The sequence below is a fragment of the Nyctibius grandis genome, chromosome 15 (genome assembly GCF_013368605.1).
Source record: "Nyctibius grandis isolate bNycGra1 chromosome 15, bNycGra1.pri, whole genome shotgun sequence".
NCBI classification, from domain to species: Eukaryota; Metazoa; Chordata; class Aves; order Nyctibiiformes; family Nyctibiidae; genus Nyctibius; species Nyctibius grandis.
Window position 1 is genome coordinate 10,483,961 of NC_090672.1, and position 24,463 is coordinate 10,508,423.

The 24,463-nt window shown below is 36.9% G+C and overlaps 1 protein-coding gene across 4 annotated transcripts in view; it reads left to right on the top strand.

Moving 5' to 3' along the window:
* The first annotated feature begins 987 nt into the window (after positions 1 to 987).
* The window catches only part of CEP112 (centrosomal protein 112), a 166,176-nt gene continuing 142,700 nt past the window's right edge, over positions 988 to 24,463 (top strand). For 2 of the 4 annotated variants that reach the window (XM_068413347.1, XM_068413349.1), the window contains exons 1-8: positions 988 to 1,054; positions 2,110 to 2,230; positions 3,150 to 3,340; positions 4,111 to 4,277; positions 10,996 to 11,092; positions 13,477 to 13,551; positions 21,703 to 21,750; positions 21,892 to 21,969. In XM_068413347.1, coding sequence (XP_068269448.1) covers positions 2,131 to 2,230; positions 3,150 to 3,340; positions 4,111 to 4,277; positions 10,996 to 11,092; positions 13,477 to 13,551; positions 21,703 to 21,750; positions 21,892 to 21,969 — 756 coding nt within the window. In that variant the 5' untranslated portion in view covers positions 988 to 1,054; positions 2,110 to 2,130. Of the gene's footprint in view, positions 1,055 to 2,109; positions 2,231 to 3,149; positions 3,341 to 4,110; positions 4,278 to 9,598; positions 9,639 to 10,995; positions 11,093 to 13,476; positions 13,552 to 21,702; positions 21,751 to 21,891; positions 21,970 to 24,463 lie in introns of those variants that run through there. The other 2 variants (XM_068413348.1, XM_068413350.1) reach the window with 2 other exon arrangements.

Here is a 24,463-nt window from a genome sequence, read left to right on the forward strand (position 1 = left end):
TGAACAAATTGTACTTAAAACTACTCAGAAAGTGTGGCTAAAATTGGCTCTGCAACTATTCAGCCTGCACATGCAATTTCAGTTTCATTTTATCCGCTCATGTTTCTGACACCCACTGTGGAGCTACAATAACATTGCTCAGACTCAAAAGCTACTTCTGATGTATTGACTTTTAATTTCAGAGTGGCAAATATTTTTCACTAAGCTTTGAGGGGAAGCATTTTTTTCCCAAATATTGATCATAATGAAGAGATAAAAACAGATATAGCTGATAACCAACTAGCAGCAATTAAAACAAAGAAACACATCCCAAAAACCCCAGTTATCTCCCGCTGCTTCTGCATGCTCACTTTTCTAGTCCAGGCTCCGCTGCTGCGCTGAAGCACTGGGTTTATCCCCTGCGTAACGAGGACACGAGCCAATTTCAATTTCTGGCATCTTCCATTTCTCCCTTGGTGCTCCCTCAGGCCCTGCCGGGCCGTCTTGAGGTTTTTAATGTGCATGCATGACTGGGTGTATAAATAAAGATTTATCTATGTATGCACATGTGTTTTTGGGGGAAGAGAGTTGGGTGTAGCGACGATTGCACAGTTTGGTGTGGTGGGCCTGGCTGGGACAGCCGCTGCTGACCGTGCGCGAGGTGACGTTAATCACTTCAGACAGTGATTAATGATTACATGCAGCGAGGGTGTTCCTGCGGTATAACAGGGCCACCTCCAAGGCACGGTTTTATTCACTCAAGCCCAAAGAGTTTTTTCCGTACCGGCTTCTGGGCACAAGCAACTCCCCAAACTCAACCGCTCCCCCCGCACCCCTCAGAGCTCTCCGGCTTCCCGCCCCGCGGCCGCCGCCCGGGGCCGGGCCGGGCCAGGCCAGGCCGAGTTGTGGCCGGCCGCGTCGCCTGGCAACCCGCGGAAACGGAAACGCGAGGGGCCGGCGGGGGCCGCCGGGAGCGGGGGTGGAGTCGGTTTGAACCGTTGGCCGCTCGGCTGGGCCAGCCTTTCCTCCGCTGAGGGGGGCCGGGGGCCAGGTCTGGGAGTCTGCGGAGAGCGGGGTAACGGGGGCGGCGTGTTCCGGGGGCAGTGCGGGGAGTGGGGCGGCCTCCCCTGCGGGAGAGGGGCTGGGGGAAGCTCACCGGAGGGTGCCCGGCCGGGGTGCGGGGCCTGGGGGCGGTTTGTGGCATCAAATCCCGCGAACATCCTCACGGCAGCGGGCGGGAAGGGGGTCGGGGTCGTTCGCTGTGGTAAATCGCTGCAAATCAGTTCTGGGCAGCCGCGGGGTCCTATCAAGCGGTTCGATAAAGCACCTGAAGGAACACAAGTAGGGAAACACTTGTTTTTGCCCTGCGGGGAAGGCGGCTGAGGCTCGGAGGCGGGCGGTGGGGGCCCCGCTGCTCGGGGAGAGATGCCGCGGGTGGGGCGGGGGGTGCGGCCGGGCCTCGCCTGGGGCCGGGGCCGGGAGGGTAGCGGGGTTTGTCTGCAGGGGAAGGCCCCAGGGGCTTCGGCAGGCCGTGTGTTGTGCTCAGCTTCAGCTGGCAGAGAAATGTGCTAATTGCAATCTCAAATGTACAGAAAAGATGTATGCTCCAGCTGGGAAATTAATGACAGATCTTTAGAGAAAGAGTTCGGCTCTTTTTGCTACTCCTTAGTTAAAAAACAATTCTGACAACGTTTGTTGGTTCTATTTCTTTTAACTTATAGGTCTGTTTGCTGTTTTTCTCCTTTTTTCCCTCTTATTTAAAAAAACCACCCTAATTCTAAGGAAGAAAAACATATGAACGTGGCTATGACAGATTCGTTTAGGTGTTTTATACACGTGGCTATGACACAAATGCCTTCAGGTGTTTTATACAAATTGTGTGTAATTGAATGCCTTTTTGTGTGGTTGACTATTCATTTTCAAATCTAAACAAATACATTCTTGTAGATTACATCGAATGTCTGTTGTTTGCAAAGAATTACTCGTGGTTTTGTGTTTATTTGAACGTAATAAAATATTTAGTTTTATTTTCTGTATATTTACAAAACATGTTTTTGCATATCCTAAGATGTAGAGGCTGATGTATGGTGGTATTTGACCTTTTCTATTTCGATGTGAATAATTTTGCAGGTTACTTTGTGTTCTTTCAAAATGAATGGTGAAGAAGAAATATGGGAAAAACTAGATGCAGAATTTGAGCACTGTGTTGTGGATATGAGGCCTCATGTTCTAAAACTACAGCATAGGTCAGGTAAATATGGTAAAATATACATACAGAGAAACGCTAATAATAAAATTCTAGGTTACTGATAATTACTGTGTGTACTTATATCGCTTTCTTTAACCAGACGCTTAATGTCTGATGTTACAAGGCACTGTTATGAGGAGGGTTTTGTACGACTTCTAAAGTTGGATTTTTTGGGGTACTTATTGCTATTGTTTGAGCTTATTTATCTTATCTTGGTGATGTCAATGTGCTTTTGCATAAACACATTAACTTCTCTATTTTAAAAAAAATAATTTGCTAGCAACTATAAATTTCTAAAAGGCATTGTTTTTGAGATTGCAAATTACAAAATTGCAAATAATTTTTAGAGATAAGGTTTTTAAAATTTGGCTTAGGCATGTGTAATAATATAAACATCAATAATTGATGTTTATAAATCTAATGAGTAGAACAAAATGGTTATTATTAAAGGCACAAACCCTACAAATTAACACCTTGCTTTGTAAGCCTTTAATCAGATGAATAGTTTCATCATCTGGTAGCAAAGCTTCTGTAAATACAGATTTTTAAAATGAATGAAGATTTCCTGTGTGTTTAAAATATTAATGCTCATGCAAACTGTATGTTGTGGTTAAAGGCAGCTCTTGCAGTGAGTTCAGAATTCCTGGTGACATGTGTGTTCTGTACTTCTGGTAAACATAAATTTATAGAAGATAGTTTTGGACGACATAAACTTGAACTATTGTTAAAGACTTGTTTTTGTAGGTATTTAACCATTTTTTCCTTCAGTTTGGTCACTTGGGTTTTTTTCTTTGTTTTGCTCTAAGCTTTTGGATAGAAGGGAAACATCTACAAAATTGGTGCCCAGTAATAGCTTCTGTTATTTCTATGTGTTTGATTTGCTCTGAAAACGTATAGTGGTTACGTGTATCTATATTTTTAGAACGAAAAAGATGTGCACTGTGGATTAAAAAACTATACGAACCCTCAGGAGCAGGCACAGGAATAGCAGGAAGGAAGAATCGGAACCTGTATGCAAAACTTTTGCTCCACATGCTAAAGCGAGGTGTGCTGGAAGGTCCTTTTACACATAAACCAGAACCAGGAATACTGAAAACTTTACCTAAATACATGGTGAGTGTAACTTCTTTATAAGACAAACTTGCATAAATATATTCTGTAAATGCTTTTAAGTCTTTGATTTGGCATAAATGTGAAAATTCTGAATGAATTGAGTGGAATTGCATGTAGTAAAAGAAGGGATTTATGTTGCATATCTTGTAATTGGTGTTGGAAAAATCATTCAATGTGCAAAACTTTTTATGATACCTGTTTCTCCTTCAAAATTCAGATTCTAAGAAGGCTTATAAAAATACATGTTCTGAAGGAACAGAAAGATAATTTTTCTGTAATTCTTTGAAAGGATGTAATAAAAGACTCTTGAGGCTGTATTTTGTCTTAATCAGCAGATGGTTACTGTGAAAGGACAAATACGCTTAAATGCGGTGACTTTAGTAGTCTGAGGTGACTATAGTAGTCTGTCTTTCTATGAAAGAAAAGATAACAGTATTTTTCACATAGATATTGTTAAGCTTGCAGTTTGTTTTCTGAAGACCTGAATATACTGTGGCAATCATTGGCATCGGCTTTAGTGATATAACAGTCCTAATTTATGCTAAAATTACTCATACTGAAAGAAGTAAAGTACTGGAAAACATTTACACCATTGCCTGTTGTACGAATTTCCATGGGTTGGGAAGGTAATGTTTGCACACCTCGTTGACTTAATTGGAAAAAGAATTTTTATACTGCAGATATTCCTGCAAGAAATGACATTAACAGTGTAAAGAATATATTTGTGTAATTATATTCTAGTGTTGATTTCACATTTATTTTAATTATAGTCAATTTTTTTTGACGAACCAAATTCAACAAGAGTTCGGAGTAGTAGCCCAGACTGCTTACCTGACTGGGTAGTGGCAGAACTAGGAAACAGTGCATCTGAGCATGAGGAATCATGGAAGTTATCTTCTAAAGAGGAGTCATCTTTAGCAACATCACTTACATATGGGTAAGATTTCTGTATTTGCTTATTCAGCATTTGATTCATATTTAATATATATTTGATTTGGTAAGCTCTGTATGTTTGGATTTGTATGTCTGAATGTATTACACTTCCCCCATGGACTAATCTTGAATATAGTGTTTGTACTTTGTATACAGAAACTCTGGTAATACCTTCTAACTTAATGATAGCTTTTATACTTTTCTGTTATTACATTCCTCTATTATATGTTCTTCTCTGGCTTCTGTAAGTCTTTTTCCATGTCCCATAGCTCTATTCTCTTTCCCTTCCTCTTGTTCTCTTCCCCCTTTAAGTTATGGACACTTGGCATGGAAAATCAACAGGCCAAACTGATAGTTTGAGAAATTTAGCAGCAACTGAAGAGTGGGCTTTATAGTGATTTGGACTGGTGGTTACAGTGGGGCACTCATGACTTGCACAAAGAGCCTGTTTGCTAATGTAGAAATAATCACGGTCCACTTTTCTGCACCATTGTCTCTCTTCATGTCAATACTCTATGTAGACTTGGTGACATACTCTGTAGACTTCAAAAGGAGAGAATAGCTATTGTTCTGGCATTCTAAATATCTATCAAATAAGCTGGTACTCTGGTTATGTTTTTCAGATCTCAGATAGTATGGTGGCAAAGCACAGTGGTCACAAGGCAAGAGACAGAATTCATGCAAAATTTCTTAACTGGGAGAGGGAAGCACAGACAAATGTGGACAGGCAGTAAGGAAGAAGTGATGTGGTAGAAGACTGTATAGATGCAGAAGACTCAGGCCAGATTTTTCTTAAAATAGATCAAAACAGTTGCTGTCCCCTTGGAGTTCTTGTACAGTCTTGTTTTCTGCACGCTGATGTATGGAAACTGGAAAGTGGCATTAACTAATGAAGCTGAGGTGGATTAATCTTCAGTATTTCTGTACAGTTCAAAACAAAACAGTAAGCAAGTGACAAAGATGTGGGGAGAGTAAATGCATAATATAAAAAAAAAAGTTGTAGTCTAAGGTTGTAATGCTGAAAGGAGCTTTTATATTATATAGTTTTTAATGGCTTTTCTGTAGAGAATAGAAATATAAACAAGCATACAGGCGGTAGATTTAAAGGATGTCGCTGTGAGCTTTTTACTCACAGGTTTTTTTTAGAGGAAACAGAATAGTGGCTCCCTGCAGATAAGCGAGTTTTGCTGTTCTGTGACAAAGGAAGAAAAGTTAGATGTGTACAAAGCAAGAGGGATTTGATCCATCTTTTTGTGAGCATGTTAGTCCTTATTAAACACTTACCTGTTTGTCTCGTGTTTCGTCATGGCTTCTTTATGAAAGAGCAAGATTTCTTTATGTTTCCCATAAGCTTCGTGCATCTTGGGTTACAGAAGGTCAGACTGGACCAGCTATGCTTGTTAAAACTATGAGGCTAAAAATCAGAGCTGCTGCCCGTGGGATGCCCTGCCATGTTTTGTTCTGTGTGGGGAGGATTGTTTGCAACGACTCTGTCATTGTCTGAACAATCTCTCCCTGAGTTTTATTTAAAATGTTTTGATTTATATCACGTTGTCTACTACAAAGACATGTGCTTTGTTGGTGACTGGCACCCCCTGTGCCTAGATCCTGCATGTTTGTCATTAGGACAATGCAAACATTTCAGTATTGCTTATTTGCAGCTGTACAGTAGAATCCTGAGTATCTGAGTTGGCATCTTGTTACGGCAATCCATCGGACAGTCTCTTTTTGTAGGTTTGCAGGAGCAGTAAGCTTAAGCTGCATTCTTAGTTCCTATCAGTTGGGTGTAGAGCTGTTTACAGAGCAGGTAAAGGGATGAAATGTATTAGGTTATTAAGGCTTGTTTTCCTGTTGGCTTAGAAAAAATGTCCCTGCAGTATTGAAGGTGTGCAAGGCTGGTCAGTTGGACACTGTTGAAAATCACAGGCTTTTTTTCTGTCCTGTTTTGTTTTCTGGGATTCTTAGGTAAATTTTGGTTTAGTCTACCTTCTGTTCTTAAATATTTACTTTCTTTCTATTTACTTTCCTTCTAGTTTTTCTTATGCAGTGCAACTTTGCACTGATTATCAAGATCTAAGTTCTCTTTCTTTTAATGTGGCTGCATTTCAGCTATGAATGGAATTGCCTCTTGTTTTCTCGTTTTGAAGTTTAGTTAATGTTTAAACTCTGAAATCCTTGGTGAAAAAAGCACTCTTAGAGGTAGGATGTGAGTATTACTTGAAACACAGCAGGCTCTGTAGAAGAGGAAGTAAGTGTTCACTCTGCTTCTGTATGAAACCTCTGGTTTGGTTTCATTGCAGTATAAATATGCTCTCAGGTTTTGTTTCAGAAATCTAATGCTTTTTTAATGTGTTCACTTATATTTTTCATAAGTGATTATCATTATGGTTATCATTAGCTGTTCTTTTTTTTTCTTTGTTTTTTTTTTTTGAACACTGATGTTTGTGCTATATATCACAGTGCCAGGTCTTGCATTTTTAAATTTTTCAGCTGTAATTTGGACAGATGACAGATAGGCACTCTTGCAAGTTACATCACGTTGATACTGAGTATCATGAAACTTTTCCTCTTATGTATCTATTAACTATGTGTAATTCTAACAATCATTTTAAAAGTTGCTCTTAGGACTGATGCAAGCCCTACAATGTTAAAACTAAGGAGTCATCTGGTTGCTTACACTCAAATGCTCTGATATGAGCCTGTGGTTTTGATAACATACTTGTGGTTTAAGAAACAAAGGTGGAGAATGGAGAAAGTGCCAGCTGTGTTACCATATTACTGCTTCAGGCTTGGTGATACAAAGAACCGTGGGGAAGAGCTGTCCAAATACCCTCAATTAAAAAAAATAGGTTTGACGTTAGGAAAACAAGGAATGTATTAATGGTTTAGAAATGCTTTTTGAGACCTCGCCTACTCCATATTAGATAGCATTGTGCCATGTCAAGATGCTCGGCATGGATCTGGTCAGATTGTCTTGGCTGCTTGGAGTAGCACCATCATGATAAAGTGTCACTCTGGCTATTAGAAACAGTAAAGCAATATCAGCACAACTCTCCCTTATTAGGCCCAATCTAGTATAGTGATATCTCTACAAGCCCATATTTGAGGCATAAAAATACACCTAATTCCTCTGAATTCCTTACTTGTTCTGTCAGCTGGGATGTTATTTGAGTGGGATGAGGCAGCATACTCCTCCTTCAGCATCTGACTGGTGCTTGTCCCTGTCTGAGGAATGCTGAGGCACTGTTCTGCATTCTCCCTCCATTGTATTCTTTGCCATACCTTTTCTCTCTTTGCTACCTGAGTTATAGTAGAATATTGGAAATCTGACCCCTTTTCCCATTCAGTATCTGAACCTAAGATCCAGCTTGGTCTGGCAAAGTTCCCTAAGTCATGGGTGGGGTAGTGAAGCTTTATTTCATTTCTTTTTTTTGTCCTGTGGGACTGTAGCAATACCTACATCGGTGATCATCAGATGGTTCCCAAGGCTCTAGTGAGTTCTCTGGAGACATGTATTCCATATTATTTCATGCCAGGAGAGGCAAGTAAATGCGATGGAATAAGTTACTGGTTTAAAGAAATCCAGAAGTGAAACTTCTCTGCATAGGCATGGCTCTGCTAATGTGTACTCACTCATACCAAGAATGGAACTGTTACTAAGGAAATCTGAATTTACGTGTTGGCAATTAGAAATTTTGATAGCTCTGTAGATTACATAAATTGATCTTCATAGCAATGAGAAACTTATGTTAAATGTGTGAGTTATGCAGGAAGAAATACCAAAGGTAAATGTTCAGCTGTTACTTTTTTGTAGAAATAGCTTATTTAATACTTATTTACATATGTCTGTATTAAAATATTTGCTATATTCAATGTATAGATCCTCTGTTTCTCTGTATTTACAGTTTTGAATGAGCTATCAGTACAAATAAAGATGGAAAGTATTAAATATTTCTGGACCCTGCAGTTTGTAGAGAGAGCCGGCAGATGGTGATCTTGTTACATTATATTTGTCCCTCTACTCAGAATGTGCATGAGGAGAACTGTATCCGTAGGCATGTAATATACGTAGCTGGATCAAAATTTTGCATTCTGACTGTGACTCAGTTCTTACAGATAGATGACAACATTTTCTCAGGGCAAAATAGATAATGTCAGTGAGAAATGTTTGAGTAATTTTTTGATGTTTATTTATCTCAAGATTCCCTTCTGTAAAAGAAGCAAATAAATGGAAAAGTTTTTTCATAGTTATTTTTATCTTGCAATACGCATACTTCTATGTATGAAGCTTTGGGCTTTTCTGTAAGAAGTTGTTTATCTGGCTAAATAAAAAGTAGATAGACAAACCTTACTTGCAAACTAGGGTGTAAATGAATAAGACCAAGCTAGCTGGTGCTAGAAGGATGCATCTTTATTCTTAAACATGAGAGAACTCGTTTTAGGAATGTGTTGTTTGGTTTGAAGAGAAACCTGGTCTTTCTGACTCCATAGGAAAATTCTACTATATGTTTATAGATTATGCCTGAAAAACATTGTTAAAGGTTAGTGTGTAGCTGTGCTGTACCAGGAGGGACCAGTGAATTTCCCTTACTTTGTTCCTAGTAGGAAATTATTTACTAATCTCCTTTATTAGCAGCAAATTGCTTCCTTCTCCCATGCTACCTCACTATTTTGGCTGAAGCAGAAGGTCACAGGGCTGGTGTCAAGACTGACCATTCTCCACTCACCTGCCGTGGGAGGAAAAAGAAATAATCTTGTGATTTCTGGAGCCTGACTCATATTAGCAGAAGGGAGAGAATGGGTAGTATATGCTTGATATGAGCAAAATTGCAGTCCATCCTTAACAATCTCTTCAAATTCTGTTTATAGAATCAAGTAAAGCAACTTCCTTTTTCAGTTGCTCTTCAAAATAGCAAATATAGAACTAAGGATATATCTAGACTACTTTTGCCCATTTTGTCAATTTAAATATATTACTGGTAATTTGGGTTTGTTTGAATATTTACTGATATTCCTTAATCTCTTAATGACAGGGGCATGAATTCTGTTTTCTCTCATTTTAAACAATTGGAACTTTATTGAATTGTTAGGTAACCTGAGTATTGTTCAGAAAAGAAGTCTGATAAAAGTGCAGATTTACTGGCAGGCAAAGAGATGTTTCCTTGTAATGAAAGATAATTCTGTGTCAAATGAAATCTTGGTAAGAAGCGCATGGTTTGGAATGCTAGAGACAGTCATTGTATTATTATATTTCTTTTGATCTTTTTTACCTCTAAGACTTTGCTTATCTAAACTATTTACTGCTTTGTAATTGTTATTTTGCAGCCATATATGTTGTTGGTATTTATTGGTGCTGGAAGGGAAGGTATGCTCCCAGTTGTTGTGTTTATTTCCCTGTTCCCTGCTGTTTTGATGGAAGCGGGGCGTGTGCTGCATGAGAAGTTTGTCTGTGTTTGTCTTCCTAGAAGTGACTAGTTTACATTGTACATCCAACAGTTGTCTTTCTCTTCATAAACACTTAATTTGTCTCGGTGTCTTTTTGGCATAACTTACTGTCTAATTTGCTGCCAGATGGAAAGAATGAAAGGTATTTTAATGATCTGACTTGATTTTAATACAATGTAGCTAGTCATAGGAAGGTGAATGGACTAACAGGAGTTTTTAATTAATACGTGTGGATTTGACGTTGGAGTATATACTGAAGGGTGTTTTGCTACTGTTCTGGATCTTTTGCTATATCAGCCTATCTAATAAAGTCTTATAATTTTTATTTTGGTCCAGGCTGTTCTTTTCTTTCACTGTTCTATAGTTGAGAAAGGTCTGTTGACCGGGTGCAGCAGTGAAGGTTATCTACACCTATCTGCTATTCTTAATTTCTTTTTGTTCAAATGCTTTATTTATGAAAAAAGCTTTTCCAAAAAATCCCTGTCTATACTTTTTTCGCTGCTAGACAGAGTACTTGTTCATGCTGTACTTGTGTCTTGTCTTGCAGGCCTTTCTTTACCATCCCCCCATATATACCACTTTAGTCTGTAAAATAGAGCTGAAATGAAATGCAACTAAGACAGGCTTTATAGCTTGTTTCTTTGACATGTTACTCTTCACCCTGGCCTTTCAATTCATTGCTTTTCTATCGAGCTGCATGCGTAGTTCTTGCCCTTGTCTTCAGGTTTGTATGTTATGTGAAATATACCTTGATCTAGACTCGTTTGGTTTTTTTTTTGTCTTCCCAAAGCCTTCTCCCCTATGGTGTGGCCAACCATCTCCTTCATTCCTTCTGCTTCTCTGAGTTGCTGGACTTTGTCCTATGCTGTCTCATACGTTGAGTAATTTTGTTTCCAAAATGTTCTCTTAGATCAGCCTCCTCAGTTAACTTAGATTTATTCTAAAATCTGTTGGGAGACGTTGAGTCATGTAGTAACTGAGAAAAGCAAAAACCACCTTTTAATATACTGTAGTGTATATGATATTTCTGGTGTTTTTTGTTGGTGTGGGGTTTTCTGATTGATTGTTTTTTTTTTAATGGAATGCTTAAGGCTTTTGTTTGCCTTTAACAAGGAATTTTTCTTTTTTTGTTTTACTATTTTTGATCTTTACATCTTGACAATTATTTTCTCTTGTGTATTTTAAAAGATTTTATTTTAAGATTAACATCCTTTGTGTGCCACAAGTTGTTGAAAATGAATTCTTATCTTTCTGCTTACTTTTTTTGTTTATAACAGGGAAAGATTCAAGTACAATGAGAAGCCAGCATTAAGATCGCACTCTATGAGTCCTCCTCGCCGGACAGATGAAGATAACCTAGCCACATCACTGTCTGTAAGATGCTTTTCCTTTTTGTCATAAAACTTGCTCTTAGTTTCAATGAATTGTTTTTGTATATCCCTATAATGCTGTTACTGCTAATTGCGTGAGTCATGATCCCTGTGTACAAGTGCAGACATTTGGGAAGGAGTGATAGGAAGGACTAAAGCTCAGCAGAATCTGCCCTCTGCAAGTGTAGGGGAAAAGAATTTCTTGTAGGATGCTCTCAGTTCATCCTAATGGTTGACCTCTCTTTAGTGTAGCGTGCTTAATGTCTAATGCATTGTTTTCCCTAGGCTTGGCAAACTGACTATTGACATCATCTTGTATTTTGCAATAGTAGATTAAAGAAAGCTGCATAGATGTCTTTGGCTCTGTTTAATGATGGTTGACCTCTGAAAGAGTGAGTTTTGGACAGTTCGTTTTATCAAACTTTCCACAACTAGCATTATGGCTGATGGAAGGACACTAAACAGACTTCATGTAAAACCCTTTTAGTCCAAAATATTTAATGATATTGTATGTATAGTTGGAAGCATTTAAACTGAAAATTACTCCTGAGAAATATACGTTATCAACGAGTATGCTGTTTTCCTTTGTGAATGTGTTCTGTAGCCTTGTAGTGTCCAGTCTTTATTACTGGAGAGATCTGTCTCCTGTAGTTCCTTCACCATAGCCAGGGCATCTCTAATAGCTCTCATTCCTCTGTGAAGCACTGAAATTGCTGTGTGTACGTTGTTGGTCTGCCCACATTTATTTTTGGATTGTATCAGAGGAAGAGTTTAGAAAGATTGCAGCTGGAAGTGGGCTGTTGACACCTGAGCAATTCATATAGACTGTTCTTACTCTTCTTTACTGGCCACAATTAAGAACTTACAAGGACATGAAGTGCAAGCGGGATTAACTGGAAGCTTGCTTCTGGGGTCTGTCTTTCTGAGGAGGTTTATGTTCTGCCATGCATTTGGAGTAGAGGACTAGCAAGGGGATTGCTTTATCATGGCAGGCTACAGATGGTCTGTGGGCAAGAATTGAATGTCACTGCTCTAGGCTCTGGTTGGTATGAATGTACGTATAATGTGTGTGTTGACTGTATATATGCAAATGTAATTTAAAAAAAAAGCCATAAATAAAAATAAAAACAGATACTGGATTTACTAAATTTCTCCTTGTTCATTTCCTGTTTGTTTTACTTGACTTAAAGAAATATTTCTTATGGAGCAGTTATTTGAAAGAAAAGGATTTCCTTCAGTTGAAATCTGGGTTTGGGACTTTAAAGTGTTTTTTTTTTTTCTTTGTTTGGGGTGTGTATGTTGTGTGGTGGTTTATTTTTTTGTTCCTGGCTCTGCCACAAGCTTCCAGGGTGATGTTAGACAAATCACTGCACTTCATTGTTCTTCAGCTCCATATACTGGATTCTACTGTGATTACAGCTTTAAAAGGGTCTTTAAGTGAAATAATCCTCTCTTGCTTTGCCAAACAGTTTGATGAACATTTGGCTGGCTGGAACAAATAGTATCTTGTTCTGTTGTCAGTGACTCACAGATGTTCTGGCATAATTCAGGCCCAGGTAGAGGAACAGGGAGTCTTTTAAGAAACATTAAGATCTGCCTCAACCAAGTGTTGATTAGCTGAAGTCAAAGCTTCATTCACTGTACGTTCATAATGAATGAGCAGATTTAAAAAAGAGGTGCTTGCATGCCAGTACACAAACCTCTTGCTAACAAAACTTAATGAGACAAAGTAATTCAAGCTTCAGTGTTCTGTTTTTCTAAATAATGTTATATCTCAGTTAAGGAAAATTTTCCTTATCAGCTCCCCTATTTGATATGTTAAATACAATCAGTAGTTACTGTTGTCCTACAGGAGAAACTTTCTTCTGAAAGAGGTAGCTGTGAGCAGCAATGACCACAGTCCTTACTGAATGTCGGAAATTCTTCCTGCAAAGAGGACCCCCAGCCTTGAGCTGGGCAGCAGCTATTCTGTCCCCTGCTTTTGCAGCTCTGCCCACTGTAACTATCCCTGCCTTACTGTCGTTTCCTTTATTTTTTTTTTATTTGGAGGCTGATCAGGTGATCTCTGAATTCTGGATTAGCCTGAAGGATGGAGTGTTTTGGTTTTTGTTTAGTAAACTCATCCTGTGTAAAGGAGACCGTTGCTTTGGAAATAAGTAAAATAAAGAACAACATTAAAGTGAGGAGGCAGGCTAATTTATCCTCAGAACTCCTTTCTTAGCACACTATCCTATGGGTAACTGAGCTATTTAGATTAAAGCTGTCAGAGGTATTCTGACACTATTAGGAAGTACAGTGTAGACGTGGCCAAGTTAATGAGAAGCTTCTTTTGTAGACTATGTATCTGCCCGCTCTTCTGATATTTTGTTTGACTTTTTTATGTTCCAGGACCATCGTCATAAAAAAAACATTTCTTTGGATGACAGTGACCTCGAAGCACGTTTCAATAGCTGGAATCTTGGGGTAAAAAAAAACAGAATACGTTACTTATTTATTGTCTTGAAATGAAAACTCCTTAGTAATGTAGTCTGCATCTCTGAATTTAGTCAACAAAACCTTGTGCAGGAATCAGTCTTTTAGAAATGAAGTGGTAAAGCTTGGAAAGGTCAATTATGAATACATGTTGTCTTGAGAAGAAAACATTAAAAATGCCTCATTTTTAAGTAATAATAATCTTACTGTAATTAATATAGTTACTGATAAATCAAACAAAATAATAATACCTGCTGGTCAAAACCAAGTATCTTACTTGTGTAGAAATTCAGACTGTTTCTTGATAACTCGGTAACATTATTTTGAATTTATGCTTGTATAAATGAAAGAAGAGTTTGGCTTTCTGTATTATCATTATTTTTAAGGAGTACAGAGTTTGCAAGCCATTAACACAACTCAACAGTTTTTTGCCAGAGTTTGAAAGTGTTCAAGAGGCTTTTCAGTGTGTTTAAGCTCTTCCCTTCCCTTTTAATAATTAGAATCTTTAGGCCAGCTCTGTGGCTCTTCCTAATGGAAAGAACAGAGTGTCTTTGCGAATTTGCTTTGCTGAGGAAAGAATCTACCTTTGTGGAAGCTTCTGCAGTACTTTGGCCTATGTTCTTGTGTAGCCATGACTTTAGAATGTGTTTGTGAATTACGGTACATTTGCTGCGATGCTGAGATTTGTCCTGACTTTGATATATCACAAATGAAGTATCTGAAAGAATCTGCTGTGGGGATGGAATAAGGAGGAGTTCTTTCTTGGACAGCTCGACAACTCCAGAACTAGTATTTATTGGGTCTCAGCAAAAATGTAGATGATATCTCCCCAAAGCTTTCCATGTTTACAGTGTGGAGGACTTTAATCTGTATTAAAAAAAATTTTTTTAGATTCTAAACCACTTATGTAAAATCAAATCTATTTTCAAGCTATCATCTTTTCTTAGGATTCGAACACGTCCTCTATATTTTTGGGCTGATGTAGCGCAAGAGGTAAATGCAGTGAGGCAGTGAATATATTTTTATAAGGAGAGATGAAAAAAATGCTAGCTAACATCGATGCAAATCTGTGTTAATCTTCTTTGATGTTTGCATGTACAAATTTAATATCTGGGGCTTGATCTATGTGTTCTGCCTGAGCAGTTAATCAAATATTTTAGACCTAGACATATTAGATTAATTTAAATTTTACTTTAATTTAAGGCTACTGTTATAATACAACTTTATTCCCTTGGTTGTATTTTCTGTGGTATTAGTCGTTGACAATTCTAAGGTCATAGTGAATTTCCTTCTCTCTGTAGCTATATCCCACTGTATTTTTACTGTTGTGTTGTTTTGTCTTTTTTTAACCCTTTCCACTGTACTACCAAATCTTTAACCTATTTGATTAGGATTAATATTCTCATAACCATTTAATTTTATTAAGATCAGTTTTATTTTAATAGAGTTTTTTTTTTTTCCTTTCCCTTTTCTGCTTATTCTCACAGGTTGAAAGTTCACTCAGTTGTGTTCAGGAGAGAGGGCAGCTGAAGTTAGGAGGGATGAGAGCTAGTTTCTAATGAACTACTTCAGCTTTGTTTTTTTCGAAATAACGTCATGTATTTTCATGTTGTCAATTTAATCAGTTACGAAATAGTCCTTATTCTTCCTACGCTATTGTCAGCCCAGAGGGATATGACAGCATTTAAAAATCTTGGCTATTACACTCAATGTTTTGCATTGATAGCCAAGTTCTCTTCAGTAGAAACATAAAGAGAGAATGTTAACTTTTTTGTGTCCTTCTTGATGATTCTCTTGCTGTTTTGGTGCCTGTTAGCATTCTAACAGGGAAACTTGCTCATGGCCATTTTACAAATTGTTCCAATTGATGCTGACAAAGAATCTCTTTATATCCAGCATTTTTATATCAGTGTTGATCTGCCTGCTTGCTTATCTCTTTAATTTTATTTGGTTTTTATTTCTTTTTCTAATTGAAATTCCAGTTTGCAATCATGTTGTGTTGATAATGGATGGTTATTAAACTATGATGATCCTCCACTGATGTGGGAGTTCTCTTGGAGAACAAATTGGCTACCGTGACACATAAATCAGTTTTTCAAGTCTCCTCTCCAGGGATGGTAATTAAACAAGTCACTAGTGAGAGACTTTGATTGCCTGATAAGACTTGTTGGGAGTTACCTGACAAAGAGGATTGGAGGTTGTAAAAGAGATGTCTGTAAGTGGTTGCTGTTGAACAGTGTTTCCCTGGTATGGATCACAGCTTCCAGTGGGTTCTTAAAGGGTCAGGAAGCTTTAAGTAGAGTTTCATACTTAAAAGAAGAATATTTAATTATTAAAAATGAAAAAAAAAGCCTACGAAATGATGGCAGCACTTCAGAATCTCTAAGGTTTGAGTGCAAGGTGTGACTGCTACTATTTGTAAGCATTTACATTCTATAGGAGCATCTAGCTGTCTTTTAATTGCTAGCCACATTTGCAGACTGTTTGAGAAACTTAATTTACAAGCGATCCCACCTCAGATAGAGAAGACTCTTGACCCCAAAGAATGCTTCAGTAGTGGAGGAAAGTTAGGAAAGAAAATACAGAATGGCTTTCACTTTGAACTGCCTAATAAAAAGAACAGTTGTTTTTAAAAAGTTTTCCAAGATTTCCTTGGGTTTTTTTTGAGTTTTACTTGTGTATCAAGGAATAAATTGTGAATCAGGGTTGCTAATTTGGCAAAGAATGTGTGCTGCTATACATTTTTCTTGCAATAACGGGGACAGCGCTGATCCTGGGAATTTTGGACAAGTCCTTACACAAGGGTTTTTCTTGGTAAGAATCCTTGATATTTTAGGAAGCTCTTCTTATTTCATGCAAGTAGAGAATATGCTTTTATTCAAGAATCTGCAAATATCTAGATAGGTGCTCTACAGAAAGGTGAGAAGAGCTTAGTATCTTCCATACTAATACTAATATAAGCTAATTTTAAATACATTATAAAAATGTGTTTTTCTTAGCCCTTATTGACTCTTATCTAAAGCGATATGGGGACTATCCTTTATTAAGCGTTCATGCCTTGAAGTTGCATTTGCAATGTAGAAGAGAAGAAATCCTTTTTTATTGATGTTTGAAGGGAGAAGTTTCAGAGCTCAAAGTTTAGACAAATGCAAGTAATCTTTGGTCGTGTTACTTTGAACTTTCTCTGTCATTCTTTAGCTATTTTAGAATATAATAAAAATCCCTCGGCTATCTTATTTTATTAACATCTGTCAATAAACTTCTACATGTTGTTGCAAACTCAGTACACTTCATAAACAGAACATCCTCACCTTGCCTTTAGTTATGTCTTGAAAAACAATTCAATATTGTGAAATATATGTAGTGTCAGGAAAAGAAGCTTGCTGGATAATGGAATTAAACTTGCTCCCTTTTTTTTTTATTTTTTTTCCTCTGGTTAAGCTTTTTAGATTGTAGAGAACACAATTTTTGGATATAAAATTTAAGTTACGTAAAGGAACAACAATGAATTAAACCACTGCATATTCTTACCTGACCTGCCTATATTTTTCATGATGCTTCTGATACAGTTTCATTTGTCACTGAATTGTAGCCAATTTTAGGTGTGACAAAGCAAGTCTCTTAAACATCCTAGGAAATTCAGCACTTCATTTTAGGTAGAAAGCATACAAAGAGATTGTACCCTGGGGAAATAGCAAAGGGTTTTTTAATCAGGGAGAACATAATTTCTCATCATTGGAATTCAGCCAGGACAAGAATTAACTCTTTAGCTTTTACCAGAAGTGGTGTGGGAGCTTCAACACAAAGAACCTGGACACTCAGGTCTTGCCCAGAAGAATTTATCATGGGAAACGTTGTTGCCTAATAAAGGTTTAAGAGGACTTAGACCAAAGAAATTCTGCGGTCAGTGGCTTGCGTTACGTTCTCTGTTCTTGGAGAAATTGTGTCTAACACAGGGTTAAAGTAGATGCAAACACAGAGAATTCTTGGGTGGCTACAGCAACCGTGTATGTTATGCCTGTTTTGTGTACTTGGCTCACATCTGCCTGGGTGTTTCCAGTCTAGCGTAGCTCAACCATTTCTGTACAAACTGTTTGATTATCTTTTGTTTGGTTTCTTAGTCTGCCTGCTTACTATAAACATACCTACTGTATATGTTGTGGTGTTGGAGGGCAGCAACACTGTAAAAATTTTCCCACAGTGAACTCCAAGAAGTGTTGTGACTTCAAAAAATAAATTCAACTTCCATGCTGACAAACAATCTTCATGTGCTTTAATGTCCTTCCACTAAGACTGCAGAAGCAGCATTAAAGTGAACTTCCCTAAAAATTATGATGTTAGATAAGAATGTCCTTACTCAAATTTCCTGAAGCTACTCAGCAGTTATTTCTGTAGGGAACATGCTGGCTGGCTGGGTTTGTTAGATTAAAGTAAGAACTTAGGGCAAGGTTCAGTTTAGTTGTTTACCATTTCAAAATCTTAAGTGTTCTTAACTCTTTCATGTGTGTTTTTTCCATCCTTGTTTTGAAAACAATCAAATTTTGTCTTTGAAGAAGCTTAAGGGGGAATGTGCAACAAGCCTGCTGATCCAAATGTTTTTTTTTCCTGAATCTTTATACAACATACCTTCTGACTCTGTTACTGAACTGTAAGAAGCGACAGTTCTGTATTACTGAAGATCACTGTACCTTGATAAACATCTTCCAAAGAAGGAAATGTGACTTTGGAAGGGGTAGAATGAAAACATAACATTAATGTTGTTGTCGTTGTGGTATTTACTGTGTCAAAAGAGCAGAAGCTTTGGTATATGTTTCTGGACTGTGGCAGACATAAAGCCTGTACTCTGTTTTTAGCCCAAGGGGTGAAATATAGTTGATGTCCTGAGGATGAGACTTGTGGAAGTACTTAGTGCTCAAAGTTCTGCTTTTTCTGCACTGTCCTTGCCTTGGCGGGGAAACCGTTTGAGCTCGGTTTATTTCTCGTACCAATGCTTCACTCATTGCTTGCGTTGGTAGCTTTACAGTTGTATACTTAAGAAGTGTTTAGTTTTGACCACTTTATATAGAAACAAAAAAGGAAAATACTAAAGTAAAAAATTATGGCTAATTTACTTCAAATTCAGTTTTGGAATCTGTGTCTTTATGCAGATTTCTGCCATACATTTTTTAACTTAAGAGAAAAAGTATGTTCTCCTAAAGTAGATTATTTCTGTGAAGTAGTGGGGATCTCTTAGTGGGAATCTGATCATCCAAAGCCTTCTTAACTCTAGTTTAATGAGGACTCAAGTACTAGAAGGTGACCGTGCCAGTCCTCACAAATTGAAACATGGCTTGTTGTCTGTTTGACTGCCTAATAGGAGAATCCAAAATCTTTTCTACAAAGAAATTCAAAATGCCATTTTTGTTAAGAAGTGGTATTTAGAAATTAGAGTTCAATTCTAGTTCAAATAAAGATGTCTTTCATGATGACATTTATTTGGTTCATAGTCTTAAAAAAGCATGTGATTTACTGCCCTTCTCATGGCAGTCCTTCAGTTTCATACATATGTATTTTGGTTTGTCTTTGACCTTTTGCTTATTATTTTTAAATTTGCATGTTTCTCATAAATACAAGCTTTTTTCTTTTTTGGGCATTCTTTCTTGTGATATTCCCTCTTTAATGTGGTATAATTTTGAGAACAAGAAGTTTTGCAGAAGACCAGCATGAAAAGAATGAATGTTGAGACATTAAATGTTTACAGATCAGTTTAAGTGGATATAATCCACAACAAGTAACAAAGTGGGAACATTTAACTTCAAAGCACATATGGCTGCTGTTACAAAATCAAAAAATGCAAGGCTTAAGCCATACAAAATATTAGAGACACATTTTCCTTCTTTCTCATAAACAAGTAGGATATACCTTAGCTTTTTAGATTGGTTTTGAAATGAATACTGTAAACAGCTTAATTTCATGGTCCGATAAAGTATTTGAATTAATCGTAAATATTTACAATAATTTTTAGCTTTAAAAAAGCTAAAGTAAAGGGTGATTGTATTCATTTTGCATGAGAGAGAGGGCTTTTGGAAAATAATTAAGCCTTTGAAATTTGGTTCTGCAGTCTTAACCTTCTCAAAATTCCACCAGGTGTTGGTGAAGGCTTTCGATGTTGCCTGTGGCTCAGTTTTCTAGGGAGCCAGAGCAGGGCTCTAAACCTTCTTCAGTCCTGGGTATCTGTACAGGTGGTGATGAGGCGTGTGGGATGGATGGGGAAGTAGGCGAAATGAGCTAGAAGGAAGAGTATAAAACTCGTAAAATTAGAGAATTTTAGATGAAAAATACTATTGCAGGTACAAATGTGTAGGACAAAGAAAATTCTCCTAAATTTTTCTGGTTTAGAATTTCTGTACTTTTGATTTCTATCTTGAATTTTTTTTTTTGTTTTTCCACTGTTATCTGTCTTCTGTGGTTAATGCCCCATGATGTTCTCACTCCTGTATTCCTCTCCTTACCGATCTTCTCTTTTGTGTCCAAAATTATTGATTTTTTTTTTTTTTGCAGTAGGTGCGTACAGGATTCCTTTATACCTTAATGTCTACCCATGTTTTTTGCATGCCAATCATTGTGGCATATTTAAAAAACCCAAAAGACACCAAAAAAAACCAAAATAAAAAACAACCCATGATGCTTTATATGAAAGAAATTTAATGTATCTGTTTTAGTAAACTCATTGACAATAGAGATGTCGGTTATCTGTTGAATTATTGGTTTTCTTACACATTCACCTATAGTATTAAAATGTTAGATAACACGATTCACTGAAATTGGATGTATGTGTTAAACGTGAATACCTACAACTACTTCTGGGTGAAATATGATGACTCTTCAACAGCATATAGAAATCCTACATAACCTTTTAGGACAGGAAATGAATAATACAGTAACAAATTGAAATTTCAGAGGGATTAAGCCTCTTTTTCACTGATAAATTCAACTCGCAAATTTATTTAATAGTACTGGAGAAAGTGCAAGCATTTGATGTATTTGCCATGTCTCATAGATCAATTTAATCTTTTTGGGCGGGGGTGTGTGTGGGAATAGACTAGATGTTGTAAGATGTGTATTGCAATCCCAGTTGTATTTCAAATCTCACTGCCACATTTTACAAGATTATACCCTTGAAAGCTTTTCTTGGGTGTTATGTGTTGTCTGTGATGTGATGTTTGAGCCTCATCATCTGAGAAAATTAAAAAGATAGAGCTGTCTGATAGAGGAATTGGGTTGCAAACAATGTTTTGTATTCAGTTCTTAAAAATAGTGATTAAAAGAGCTGCTTTAATTATACAGTACTGTTAATGAATTATTTCCTTATGTTTCGTCTCTATGACTTACATATGTGCGTATAGTTTCAATACACTCAACTGTAATTTTTCAAGAACACTAGATTAAAATCATTGTAATCTGTACATTTATTCGAGCTTTACACTGATTTAAATGAAAGCTTATCCAATAAAGTTGGAAATCTTTTGCATAAGCTATGTATTTAGCTGCCAAATTCTTTTAAAACATGCATTGATGGAATTTTCACAACCACAAGGGTTTGGAAAAAAATGTGCAATTTTTGATCCATTTGCATTAGGAAACACTTAAAACTTGCTGAGTAGGTCATGTCCAACAAAATGATCTCTTTTGAAGATTTTCTATTTCTGTAACTTGTAAAAGCTGTCAGAATGTTAGTGGACCTTTGCATTCTGCTGAGTGCTTTTCTTCAGGATCATTGAAATGTTCTAAAGGAGAAAGAGTTACGCACAGGAAAATTTTGTGTGGTACTTCTAGGTTACAGCCATGTATCTAGAGGTGGCACTGTGTTGATGATTTGCAGATTAACTATGTTTTAATAGATAATCACATTTTCTAGTGGAAAGCAGTTCTTGAACCTGGCGTGTACATGCAAAGGCATGTTAAATCTGTTTTATTGTTCTTTTGAGTGATGTAGTTGCTGTGTGAAGTACACCCTCACTAATACAGATTACGTCTCAAAGTATGCACCCAAAGTTGTCATTGCAAACTTTTTTGAATATTTGGAGATATTTTTTACTGTTTGTAGGAAATAATAAGACATTGCTGACATGATTACTTTTTCTCTATCTTGTTGTTTTTCAGATAGAAAATCCAAGATATCTGCGTGAAAAACCGGTACCAGTGTCTTTGGTAGGTGTTTATATTCCCTTTAAATTTTCTAAGTGTGAGCAAATGTGCTTAATATTTTTTCATTTCTGGTTAGGATTGATTTTAGTTGGCGTTACTGCTTTGAACTTAATAAGTTGTTTTGAACTTTTTCTCATTCAATAGGTGACGCCCAAAGTTGGCCTAGAAAAAAGTAGCACTTTTCGTGATGAACAGGATCTATTTCGAATCCGTGAAAAAGAGGTAAGATTCTGTTTAGTCTTGTTAGAAGAAGAGAATTACACCCAAATTAGTAAGGGCATTTTCTTTGGAAACAGGGTATTCCCAAAGCAATTTATTGTAGCAGAAAATCTCATGTAAGAGAATTTTTGCTGAAGTGACAGGGCTTTTCATTAAATACTTCATGTATTTCCCAATTACTTAGGGAGTAAAAAAGACTTTCTGAACACATTTACTGTTCCTTTGAAGGAATTTTTACTGTAGAAGAGTTTGAATTCTAGGAATTTTCCAAACTACCTTCTAACAGAAGCAATGGAACCCTTGATTTAGTGAGGATTTGTGTTTACTTTCTATATACCTTTAAAAATCTGCAGATCTGGACCTTATTTCTGTTAGGACCTACATTATTTTGGTATGTGCCTCATGTAGCTCCAATCCTTTTTTATTCCTATGGGTTTTTGTATTATTTCTTTTGAATGTCGCTAATTGGTGAGATTACTGTTAAAGCTCGCCTATCTAATTCTCTCATGCTGTGTTATTTTGTTTTGAACATGTACAAAAATAAAGTTTTGTGGTCGTTTTAGCCTTTTCATAGTTTAAGGCAGTTGTATGCCTACAATGTTTTTGTCATAAACTACTGGTTTCATTTAAAACATCAGTCATGAGATAAAACTCAAATATACTATATTTAGCACAGATATTTCAGATTCTTCTGAAACCACATAAGCATTACATATTTCTTTTGGAAAGTCAGTGAATCAATGGTCTGGTGGACCAGAGTTCAGGAAAGGAAATTCAACATCTATTAGAAAAAAAAATATTAAAAAAGAAAACCCCAACACTCTTCTCTCTTTGCCCTTCAAATTTCTGTTTTCATCTATATACTCTTGGAAAATCAAGGCACATATACACAGTTCCCTAGCTATCCACAAGTACTTAGACCTACATAGGACTCCAATATGTATGAGTTGGAAAGGAAGGGGCATCATCTGCAAACCATGAAATTGTCTCTCCTTATGAATTAGAACTGTCCTAAAGTTACTTTCAAGGACACTTCAGAAGACATCTTTAACTGAGATAAAGGGAGGGTAAATTTGGTTTGCAGATACTTCTGTTGTTAATTAACTAATGTATGTGAAAGTCTACTTTATGTTGATAGCTGGCAGTCTAATTTCATGCTTAAACAAGCAGCCTGATCTGGTCGTTGCACAATACATGTGCCTCTCACTTTCTCTGCTCTGGTGCAATATTGACTGTTCTTTTGTATTGACAATATTCAGACCACCGTTGCCTCCGGATGAGGCAAGGCAAGGTTTCATAAGATGTGAAAATAGACCAAAAAATAAATAAATTGAAAGCACAATGTTGCCATTTAAATAATATTTTCAAATTAAATAAACAGGAATACATGCCAAGTAGCTGCATAAAATACTCAGCAAATGCTTCTCTAGTTCAGTGGAAAAATCCTCTAAACCACACAGTAAAAATCCAGTACTTTTTGCTAATGGTACTCGACTGTGGGCTAGTTTAAACTGGAAAGGTTATAGATGGTATTTCACAATCACCATGTGTGTGCTATTAAGTAGAAAACTTAAATGTGTTTTCATCTTATTTTGTTTGTGAAGCTCAATTAAGAATAAAGCCTTTTTATTTCTAGAATGTAAATGTATTAGCAGAAAAATAGTGCTGTACAGAAGAGTTTTGGTAAACCTTTAACTGTTTTCAACCTCTTTGTAGTAGAACGGGAGAACATAAAATAGGATAACTGTGGTTTTTTGCTTTTAACCTTTAGACCTTTTTTCATAAACCATTCCTGCACCTGTTTTGACTCTGTAATGCTGAACACATGGCCATTTTCAATGATAACCACATCACAGATTTATGAAAATGTGAGTATCATCAGGCAGTGGTTTTTAGTCATATTTTCCCCAAATACTTCTGACATGGATTAAGCCGTTTGGGAAACTGTCATTACCGAAAAATCGTGGGTTCAAACAAGGAGGATGCAACAAAACAGGAATATATCAGTTTTCAGCAGCACAGCAAAACAGAACAGATGGCATGACTGGCTTATCTTGATAAATAGGAAAAAGTATCCCTTTGAACTTCACCTTCGGTCACCCTGAATGCCACCCAATACTCCACAGAGCAGAGGAGGGGGGAAAGAAAAAGTTCTTATTTGGGATTTTTCTGAAAACCAGAACCAATACCACTGCTAAGATATGGGTTTGAAATTCTCGTGCAGTTAAAAAACAAATGAATGAGGACTGAGGAAGAGACAGTACATGGCCAGGGAAAAGGAGAGATGAGCTGGGTAGTGAAAAATAACTTAAGAGTGTAGAGAATGGGAAAAAGACATCTTTCTCCCCTGAAAATGCATTTTCATAGATTGAGGACCAGTAGTAAGCTGAAAAGGAAGAGGGTGGTGTTTTTTTGGTGGTTTTTTTTTGTATTCAAGAATTATATGTTTAACATACAGCCTTTTAAAAAAAACCTATTTAGAACCTTTATCTTTGTG